The following is an 11,021-nucleotide window of genomic DNA, read 5'->3' as shown; positions in this document are numbered from 1 at the left end:
TTTTTTTTTCGAGACAGGGTTTCTTTGTGTAGCCCTGGTTGACCTGGAACTCACTCTGTAGACCAGGCTGGCCTTGAACTCAAAAATCCATCTGCCTCTGTCTCCCAAGTGCTGGGATTAAAGGCGTGTGCCACCACTGCCTGGCATATTTTATGTTTTTAATTAGTGGGAAAAAAAGAAGAAAATCAAGGGGGAAAATCCAGAATATTTTTTGACATGGAAGTTATATGAAATTCAAAGTTTCTTTTTTAAGAAAGTTTTATTTGAAGTGCAGTGATAATGTGGGTGAGGCCAATGGGCTGACTGAGCTAGTAAGATAACCCACCCAAAAATCATTCCTGGGTCCCACATGACAGGAGCAGCTAAATGACTTCTACAAGTTATTCTCTCTCACACAATAAATAAATGGAATAAAAAGATTTTTTTAATGTTTAAAAAAATGTATTTTACATGTGTGGGTATTTTGTCTAGATATATGTCTATCTGTATGCTATATATGTGCCTCGTGCTGGAAGACAGCATCAGATCTTCTAGAAAAGAACTGGTGGATAGAGTACAGGCCTTGGATCCCCCCAGCTGAACAACAGAGGCTACTGAAGCAGTCAGGGTCCATTTTCCAGACCAGGAAAAGGATCTAGGCCCAGAGTACCCAAGAGCACAGAGCTTGTTCTTCACAGGTCCTCCTTACTCCCTTTGTGGCTTTGGTACTTTCTGGAGTGCCTGAATTCTTTTTTAGAGGTTAAGCTCCACAAGGCAGGCCCTTTCTGTTTTAAGTATTCTAGTGTTAAAACTGCCTGGTGTGTGGCAGGTGAGCAATTGATGTTTATAGATCAGTGAGTCACTATGGATGCAGACCTCAGTTAGCCTCTACTTATTGTAGGAGGTTTGTGAGCTGGGGTAATTTTGTAGGTTTTACCAGCCCATGGTACCTGGAGTTTCTCAGGCAGGGGTAGCTGTATTCCATGCAGGCTCCTGATGGTCTTTCTCATTATCTCCTAGGGACATACATCCGCACCAGTGATGGACGCATCTTTGCTGTCCGGGCGACTGGCAAACCAAAGGCCCCTGAAGATGGTCGGATAGCTGCCTCAGGTGTGGTGGCCTATAACTTTCTATTGACCTATACAGCATTTGTGTGGCTTATTTATAATTAACATACTTTTGCATAAATAATATCTACAAGATTTATAATTTAGAAGATGAAAAAGAGATAAGATTGGGGAGGGGGAGGCAACGGGGGTTTGTTTTTGTTGTTTTTGTTTGTTTCTTTGTTTTTTGGAGGGGAAACTGGGAAAGGAGAAATTTACATGTAAATAAAGAAAATATCTAATAAATAAAGAAAGAAAAAATAAAAAAAAAAAGAAAAAGAGATAAGATGATGAAAAGTAAGTTTTCTGTCCTTCTCCCAGTCAACTATTAGTTCTCCCTGAAGGTTTTCCTCTTTTTAGTTGTTGTAAAGATATTCTAAATATATGGTTATAGCGTTGTGTGTATGCATATGAATAAGACTGTCTGCATTTTAAATAGGTAGAGCTTTTTTCTTTGCATTTTAAAAATAAATACTACCATACTATACTTTATTCCTTTTTTCACTCCCCAGTGATTGCTCATTTCTTTTTTTTTTTAAAGATTTATTTATTATTATAAATGAGTATACTGTAGCTATCTTCAGACCACGAGAAGAAGGGGTCATATTTCATTACCGGTTGTTGTGAGCCACCATGTGGTTGCTGGGATTTGAACTCACGACCTTCAGAAGATCAGTCAGTGTTCTTATCCTCTGAGTCATCTCTCTAGCCCCGTTTATTTCTTATCCTTTGTTCTATTATTGATTTAATCTAGGTTATTAAGATTGTTGTGAGTGGGTGAGGAGAACACTTCTAGAAGTAGGAATTTTGTGCTGGGTGGTGTTGGTGCATGCTTTTAGTCTCAGCACTTGTCAGGCAGAGGCAAGTGGCTCACTAGTTCATGGCCAGCCTGGGCTATACAAAGAAACCCTGCCTTGAGAAACAAAACAAAAAAACAAGCAAGCAAACAAAAATATCAGTAGGATTTTTGGTCAGGGGTGTATACATGGCAAATGAAAACTGTTAAGGATTCCTGCCATGTTTTCCCCAATAGAAGTGACTTTTAATGTATAATCCCACCACTGAGATAGGAGAGCTAGACTGTCCCTAGCTTTGATGTTCTAGCCTTCACCTATGGGTTAGAAGAAGAGAACCATTGAATATCTGTATTCCCTGCACCTAGACAAAAGGATTTTTAATTTCTCATTAACCTTTTCTTTTCCTGCTTTTCTTTTATTGAATCATTTGTAAGTGGAAGAAACCATGCTATTTTATCCATAAATACTTAAATATCCATCTCTTAAGAGTGAGGACATTCACCTCCTAGGTACAACTTCATTATCATACTGAAAGAAAAATTAATGATCATTCCATAATCTTACATAATATTCAATTTTTATCCAGATTTCCTAATTTTCCAAATTGTCTATAATAGCTAGATTTTGTTTTTTTTTCTTAACTTGCATAGGCTGAATTTTAACTTCATTTGTATATTTTTATCCCTTGATAAAAATCTGACTGTTTAGCTTTAAAAAAAATTCCATCTGAGCATGATGGTGCACACTTTTAATCCAGTGTTCAGGAAGCAGAGGCAGAAGCAGGCAGATTTCTGTGAGTTTGGAGCCAGCCTGGGCTGCATAGTGAGTTACAACATATACATAATAAGACCTGGGCTCAAAAAAATAAGAATTTCCCATTGTTTCATATCCATTGTTCCCTAGGATTAACGTTGTAGAATTGTCCCATGTCCTTTCATGGGTAGGTTTATGTGTTAGTTTTATTGTTGCTATGACAAAATACCTGAGAAGTAAGGGGAGAAAGGTTGATATTAGCGGATAGTCTAAGGGGATGTTTAAGTTCATCAGGAGGTCACTGCAGCAGTTTGAGGCTGCTGGGCACCTGTGTCCACAGTCAGGAAACAGTAATCAATGCTCGCCCAGATCCCTTTCTCCTGTTTATTCTGTCTCATGCCCTATCCCATGGAAGGATGCTGCCCACGGTTAAGATGGGTCCTTCCACCTCAGCTAGCTTAGTGTACAAGCTTCCTTACAGGCGTGACCAGAGACTTGTTTCTTAGGTTATTCGTGGTCCTGGTGAGGTTGACGGTCAGAATAAACCCTCACAACTTGTTTCTAGAGTCAAAAGATTTCTGTCTGAGAGAAGGGAAGTTGACTGGGTTTAAGGATCACACTACAGGATTTATACTCAACAGGATTGTTGTTCCCTTGGTGCTGCTTTCCCCTTTTCGTCTGGTTTCAGTTACCTGTATTTTATCTACAGGTTCCCAGGGGTCTTCTCTTGCGTCCACAAGCAATGGCAGACACAGTGCCTCATCACCCAAAGCCCCTGACCCTGAGGGGCTGGCCCGGCCGGTCTCTCCTGACAGCCCAGAAATCATCAGTGAGCTCCAGCAGTATGCAGATGTGGCCTCTGCTCGGGAATCCCGCCAGAACTCCCCAAGCATCAGTGCTGTCCTGCCTGGGCCCCCAGGCCAGCTTATGGACAACAGCACCATTCCTGGGACAGCTCTTGGGACTGAGCCATGCCTTGGGGGCCATTGCCTCAATAGTTCCCTCTTGGTGACTGGCCAGCCCAGTGGTGGCAGGCACCCAGTGCTGGACTTAAGGGGCCATAAGCGAAAGTTGGCCACTTCGTCTGTCACCCAGGACTCAGTCCGTCGACGGTCCAGGAAGGGCCATCTGCCAGCCCCTGTGCAGCCCTATGAACATGGGTATCCAGTCTCTGGCGGGTTTGCAATGCCGCCTGTCTCCTTAAATCATAACCTCACCACCCCCTTCACCTCCCAGGCTGGGGAGAATTCCCTTTTTATGGGCAGTAACCCCTCCTACTACCAGCTGTCCAATTTGCTGGCAGATGCCCGCCTGGTGTTTCCAGTGACTACTGACCCTCTGGTGCCAGCAGGCCCTGTCAGTTCCTCTTCCACGGCTACCTCAGTCACTGCCAGCAACCCCTCTTTCATGCTCAACCCCTCTGTGCCAGGGATACTACCCAGCTATTCACTCCCATTCTCACAGCCACTCCTGTCCGAGCCCAGGATGTTTGCGCCTTTCCCTTCCCCTGGCTTGCCCAGCAGCCTTTCCCGGGGTGTGTCTGTCTACCCAGGCTATATGTCCCCACATGCAGGCTACCCAGCTGGTGGCCTTCTCCGGTCCCAGGTGCCTCCATTGGACTCTCATGAGGTTGCCGAGGTGGGGTTCAGCTCCAATGATGATGAGGATAAAGATGACGATGTGATAGAGGTCACTGGGAAGTAGCTAGGAAGCCCTGCCCACCTCACTGGGGCCCTAGAAGGTTGTCCACCAAACTGCAAGGCAATGAACCTGGTCTTTCCAAAAATAGGGTACTTGGCAGGAGGGGAGGAAGACAAAGGAGTGGTGGCCATAATGGCAGGCTCTGTTCCTGTTCATTAGAAGAAAGAAAAGACCCCAGAAACTCCACAGAGCTGTAATAGTGGGAAATCAGGGACCGAAAACAGGGATGGGGTACGCAGCAGCCTGCCTCTTCCTTCCTGCCTTTCTTAGCCGTCTCTTTAGATGCCCATTTGAGTGTAGAAGCGCATACCCAAGAAGTCTGCCTGAGTTACTTAGTTTGGCCTGAGGATGGGAGAAGAGTGAGGGAGCCAAGGGTGGGGTGGGCATGGGGGGCAGACTAAGATTCCATGGGGAGGGCATCTCTTTTAGGAGGTTGGAAGGAAGCGAGCCAGGTGTGTGTGTGTGTGTGTGTGTGTGTGTGTGTGTGTGTTTGTTTGTTTGTTTGTTTGTATGTGCTCGTGAGTTCGCGCATTCGAGTGCTCATGCAGGAAAGAGAGAACATGTATGTAGCAGAACAAGGGTGAGAGTGGGAGGGGAGGGATGGGAAAAACTAAGAGGTAAACTAAAAAGAAAGGAATTTATCTTTTTTGAAATGTAAATCAGAGTGTGGTGGTTTATGGCTACTAAGTTGAACATCAAAGTAAGTGAGTCCAGGAGAAGAGCCATGAAAGCCAGTTCCCTTCTGGCGAGGTGGATGAGAAAGTGAGTGTTTCCAATCTCTCATTCTCTCCACAGTGGCCATCTCTGAGCAGATGTCCCTTTCCACGTGGGCGCGAAATGCACTGCAGTGAGGGTGAGGTTGTGTTGTGGCTGGATAGAACTGAGCCCTTCGGTGGCCTTTCCTCTTCTCTCCCTCCCCACTAGAAAGCTCCACCTTAATTTATTTCTTATGGGCAATTATTTATTATTTTCATGTGGGGGCAAGGGTGGTGGGTGGAGGCCATAAAGGAGATAGCAGATAGTAGAGAAAGTTCTAAAGTATTCCAGACCCCTAGCTGCTGGTAAAAGAAAAAGAAAAAGAAAAAGAAGGGCCCCAGGTAGATGGTGAATTAATTGACCAGGGAAAGAGAATTAGAATTTACCAAAAGATAGATTAAGCAGCTATGTTGTGGGGAAATGGCCTCTCAGGGAAATCAGGGAGCCCTGAGACTGGCTAGTTGGGGGTGGTGAGACTCATTCCATAGAAATTGAAACTTGGGATCATGGACTTTGCTACTGGGAAGTAAGTAACCTCCACCCCTGGAACTATTGTCCTCTGATGGTTTTATAGGCCAGCTCTCTGCTGAAGAATGAAGCTGCGGATAGGTAGTTGCTGGGTTGAGGTAACAGACTGTTGATTTTGAGTTGGGACTTGTCGTGGCCTCCCTAGCATATCAGGTGATCAGTAGGGGCCTGGTTTCTGGTCTCTCCATCTTCTCTGAAGTATCACAGGGAAGCCCTTCCTCTGTAGGAGTCTTAAGTCTGGCTTTTGTTTTAAGAGTATGAACACATGGGTCACTCTGGTCTCCCTTCCCTTGTTCCAAATACCACGGCAGGGGTGTCTAGTCCTTAAACGTAAACACTGGCTGTTTTCTATTATTGGTGTGTACTGTGTCTGGTAGCCCTCTGCCCCCCAAGTTTTTCCATGCAGCCCTTTGTGATGAATAACTCCTGTCTGGCTTAACCAGCTTCCCTTGGCTCCAAGCTGATTGGGCAACTGCTAGATCTGCCTCTTAGTCCAGGAAGTATCTTAGCCACTGCCTGTGACTCTCGACTAGCAGCTTCTCATTGTCAGGGGAGAGGAGGGGGTGCAAAGGCAGACACTGGGCTTGCCCCAGAGATAAGGAGAGAAATGGTTGATGGGGGTGTGTGCTGTCCAGTAACACCAAAGTGGACTTGCGCTGCTTTCTCTCTGTTTTCATGTATACCCTGTCCGACACTTACTCTTCTACTCATAGAAGCCTTAGATCTACAATTTAGCTATGCAAATTATTTTTAACAATTTAAAAATAGCAGTTTCAATCAGTGCTCTCTCGGTCAAATGTAGTCCAAGAATCGATAGTCAAGGCATTTAATTGGAGTGGGCTCTTTGGTTGGGGCTGGTACAGTGGGAGTGAGCTAGTCCAGATCTCTGTAACTTGTAGAACACATTCAGAACTTGGGTTACATGGATGACTCTCAGACCTTGGAACACTAAGCTCCCAGAGTTGTCTGTGTCTGTGTGTCTGCGTGTTCCATGCCTCTCAGACCTTAGAACACTGAGCTCTCAGAGTTGTCGTGTCTGTGTGTTTCATGCCTCTCAGACCTTGGAATACTGAGTTCCCAGAGTTGTATGTCTGTGTGTATGCCCTGCTAGCCAGGAAAAGGGGTGTTTCTGTGTTCACAAATAGGAAATTAGAAATAATTTCAGTAGGGAACTGGAACTGGTTTTTAAGCTGCCAGGAAGTCAGTGGGAATTCTGAGAGTTAGCACATGACCGCTGTACATGACAGCAGTCGTCCCAGGCTTAGGACTCACTTCATCTTTGCAGCAGCCTAGCTCTAGTCAGGTTTCCTTGCTAGAGAAGGGTTCTGTGATAACATGCAGTTTCTGCTGCATAAGGGTAGGGTGAGATCTTAGGTTGAATTGCTCCATGGGCTTTGGCAACTCCTCTTCCCCCAATAAACCTAAATATCCTGCTTTTCATATGGACTCATGGGGAAATGGGCATGCACACCAGGCATGAGCATGTGACAAGGGAAGCAGGAGCCTCACAAATCTATTGTGCTTAGATTGGAAACATGAGGTGGTAGGTAGTTATGCTTTTGCTTATAATCCTAGCCCTCAAGAAACAGGAAGATCATTTTGGGCTATGTATACGGTGAGACTGTGGGGAAAGGCAAAGGTCGGGCCCTACGTATTTTCTCTCTAATTGTCTTTCATGGAATGTTTTAAGGGTCTCTCAAGAAGTCCAGTTGCTCTGATGTATTCTAAATTCTTATTATCTATAACACTACTAAATGATGCAGGATGACACTTAAGATATTTGATTCCCTTAGGTCTCTGTGTCCCCTCTGGTAGGGATGGAGTAGCTCTTCAAGTAAGTGAACCATATTAGGTCAGATCCTCCTTAATGGCTTATCTCTGAAGTCCTTACCCCTTGAGTTACGCTACGGAAGTATCTGTCTGTATTCCTGGCCTAAAGCTTTTGTCTGGAACTCTTCTAGGAATTAATGTATGGATCATATATTTATGACTTACAAATGAAGATTAAGTTTCCTACTCTGGGAGCATGTAGCAGAGAGCTGGGGTATGTTTTGCTGAAGAGTTGAAACAGAAGATCAACCATGTAGGTAGGACTGCCAGTAGCAAGCAGTCAGGATCTGCAGGTGCGACACCCAGTGCTCCAGAACTGGTCTGTCCATGGGGGAGGGCTTCTGGGGTATTACATTCCTTGTTCCTACACAGACCTTTTGCTTCCCACTTCCCTTTGGTTTCCACATGCCCAGGTCTCCTGAACCATGGTTTTCTGTGCATTCAGCTAGGTTGCTCTTTCCCAGTATTGCTGCTGAGAGAATTCACCCTCCCGAAGGATGACTTTCTGGTTCCTCTGCTAACTAGTTCCCAGGAAATCAGCACCTTACGGCCAATCTAAAAAGTGCTGAACTGCCCATTGCTCACCTTCAGACTCTTTCCTTTTCACTGACTCTTCTGCCCCTGTGTATTCCAATTGCTGTAATCCCTCAACATCTGTTCTATTCCACTAGCTTGGCTTTAGGCCTTTTATGATATGTGAGTCCTATGATGATGAACTAATAAGCAGGAAGTGTCCACCCTTTTCGCTTTTCAGGGACCCAAGTCTGCGCCTTTCCCCTGCCACAAGTCTGTTTGCTATAGTCGTCTAGTGTGCTGGGGAGAGATAGCTAGGCAGGTGGTGTAATCTACAATGCAGAGGGCTGAGGGAGGTTTGCATACTCTCTGCTGCCACTACTAGAATGGTAATTCAGACAAGAGGGGACCTCATACTGTGACCTGACCCAGGACCCTCCCTGTAAGAGAGCTCAGCCCAGCTGTGTTTGAGTGAATGTGTGTATGTGTTTGCATGTGTGTGCTCATGTGCACTGTGGTGTAAAATGACTGTTATCTGGTTGTGTAACTCAGGGCAGGCTGGGGACTCACCAGAAGATTCCCTCAAGCCTGCCCCAAACAGGCTTTTTCCTTGTACCCTCTTCAGAGGGATCAGAGAGAGGGTCCAGGTGGGTTGAAGGGGCTGTGACAGATAACCACTAAGGCCACACTGCTGCCAGAGGAGTGGGGGAAGGGGAGAGATGAGGCTGCCCCAAGGCTCTGGTACCTGGCTTTAGTTTTCTGTCTTCTTTCCTCAGGACACCCCTGAGGCCCAGGACCTGTGCCTGGCTTAGAGGACCATCTGTGGCTGGGTGATCCAGCTGCTGGTGTGATCATGGGCTTCCCTCCTCTCTCAGCAGGGCAGACACTTCTGCCCCAGGGACTGGGCAACTGGCTGTTTCTATGACGTATTTATTTTTACTTGTGTTTCATGTCACTTTTTTAAAAAAAAAAAAGCAAACAGAACAATTGTAAGTCAGTATAACTGCCTATCAGTTTTCTTTATTTCTCTTTTTGTAAAATAAAATTTAAACTCAAGATATTGTTCGGTCAAGAAATTTTCTGGACAGCTGCTTAGCTGGGTGGCAATGAAAGGTATGTAACAATAATGGCACTTGGATTTGCACAAGGTAGAATGGGACAGGCCTTGAGCAGGGTCTGTTGGCAGGGTCAGTCATAGACTTTTCCTGCTTTTGCTCACCAGTCCAGGCTCTTGGGAGAACAAAGAAGCTGACTTGGACTTGTTGAAGCCAGTTAAGTCCTCAGCTTGGGGGCAACCCTTTCAAGGCTGGTTGGCTGGATTAAACCAGTTTTAGTCATACGGACAGTGGGGCTGGGGGTTGCAGGAAGCATTTTACACTGCATTGATATTCTCAGCCTGAGTTAGGGAGGCTCTAACAGGGTTTGGAATGGAAGAGGAAGGGAGGAAATGGACAGTTCCCTCTAACCCTGTAAGATTATTTTAAGAGCAGCCTCGGGGACATATTTTCTCTGGCAATTTACACAGAACTAAAGCACCTCAGTTGGTGATTCCTGGGAAAGAGGAAGGGCAAGTCTGGGCTTACACAAAAGGGGTATGTGCTATTGAGAGCTGTCTGGAATGGAAGGTGAGCTGGTCTCCGACCTGTTAGGAGTGTACAAAGGGCCTTGCAAAGGAGTCTGCTGCCCCCTAGTGGTCCCTTGATAGCTGGCATTGTTGGAAGCACTGGAAGAAGAAGTCTGGGGGCTGATTCCCAGTTGCATGCCAACTCTCCTACAATACAGTGCTGAAACTCCTCAGGCATATCTGTAGCTCTGATACTGGAGTTCCCAACCAGGCTAAGGGACGTGAGCCGAGAGGACAAGATGAGGAAAGAGTGTTTCCTGACAATGATTTCCTGACACAGACTAATCAGTTTCAGAGAGACAGAATTAACATGTGCTCTGAAGGCACAGGCTGTCTCTGAACTTGGGCCATGCGCCCCCTTCGTGGGTCTCAAGAGCCATATCTAGTGTACAGACCACCTGAAGCAGCCAATCATTACCATGTTTGGTGTTCACAGGTAAAACAGCTATAGTGACTCCTGTTCTCTCTACCTTGAAGACTTTTGAGTAGCCAGCTGCTTATTCTTACCAGACTGTCTAGAGCATTGGGACATTTGTCTTGTGGATGAGGTTCAAGATCACATGTTACCCCATGGCTGCTGGCTTTTTTCCAAAGTTATCTTCTATGCTCTTTGGGCGATCATCTTTCCAAACAGCAACCTTGTCAGAAGTACCCAGAGAGAGTCCTTGGACCAGCCTCTCTGGCGTCAAGATTTATGAACAGCCAAGTTTACCTTCCTCACTTCAAACCATAAAAATGGGCGTCTCGGGAGGTGCCCCTAGTACAGTGCTTTGAGATTTATAGGTCATCAGATGCTAGCCCAAGATCGAACCTGTGCTGAAGGAGCTTACACTAGGTTATATTAAACAAGTAGGAACTGCCAGCAGCCAAAGCCAGGGCAGCGAAGTAGAAGCTTTGAAGAGAGGTGTTCCCTGGAGTGAACTGGAGGTTAGGGCTTTCTTTCATTTGGTTCTCCATCTCCCGGAACTGTCTTAGTAAGGAAGTAATAAATGTTGGATGGAGGAATGGTCGTCCCTATGATCAGCGAACCTCTGACGGGTGGGTGAGATATTTGCATTCTCCAGAGATTGTTCAGAGCTTCTTTGTTTAGCCAGAGCTTCCTCAGCTGTTAAGACCTGAGAGCAAGCCGCCAGACTTGAGAAGGCTCAGTGAGAGAAGGTGGCAAGAGTCAGTGGTTCACTTAGTAAGAGGCCGACCTTGCTGTGTTGCTCCTCTCCCCTCGAAAATGCACAAACACAAACACTGGCCCAGTCCCGCTTTGACTTCTTGGGCTTCTGGAGCAGGCAAACAGGCAGGCTTTCCCGGTGCTTGGAGCCCGCCTTCGCCGCTAGGCTTCCCTTCCCTCCTTGTCGGCCAGGACACCTTGGGGTACTGGTTGTTGCTTGGTCACCTTCAGAAGTTCTCCTTTGTGGCAAGCAGGAATGTGTGTTG

The 11,021-nt window shown here is 45.9% G+C and overlaps 1 protein-coding gene across 1 annotated transcript in view; it reads left to right on the top strand.

Annotated features, from left to right (window-relative positions):
* Rad54l2 (RAD54 like 2) overlaps positions 1–9,022 on the top strand; it is a 93,498-nt gene extending 84,476 nt beyond the window's left edge. The window contains exons 21-22 of the mRNA XM_031345963.1: positions 1,000–1,092; positions 3,348–9,022. Coding sequence (XP_031201823.1) covers positions 1,000–1,092; positions 3,348–4,342 — 1,088 coding nt within the window. The 3' untranslated portion in view covers positions 4,343–9,022. The remainder of the gene's footprint in view (positions 1–999; positions 1,093–3,347) is intronic.
* Positions 9,023–11,021: the final 1,999 nt, after the last annotated feature.

This window comes from Mastomys coucha, unplaced genomic scaffold (genome assembly GCF_008632895.1).
Source record: "Mastomys coucha isolate ucsf_1 unplaced genomic scaffold, UCSF_Mcou_1 pScaffold23, whole genome shotgun sequence".
In the NCBI taxonomy this organism is placed as follows: domain Eukaryota; kingdom Metazoa; phylum Chordata; class Mammalia; order Rodentia; family Muridae; genus Mastomys; species Mastomys coucha.
Note: the sequence above shows the minus strand (reverse complement) of the source record. Positions and strands in the feature narration are given on the sequence as shown.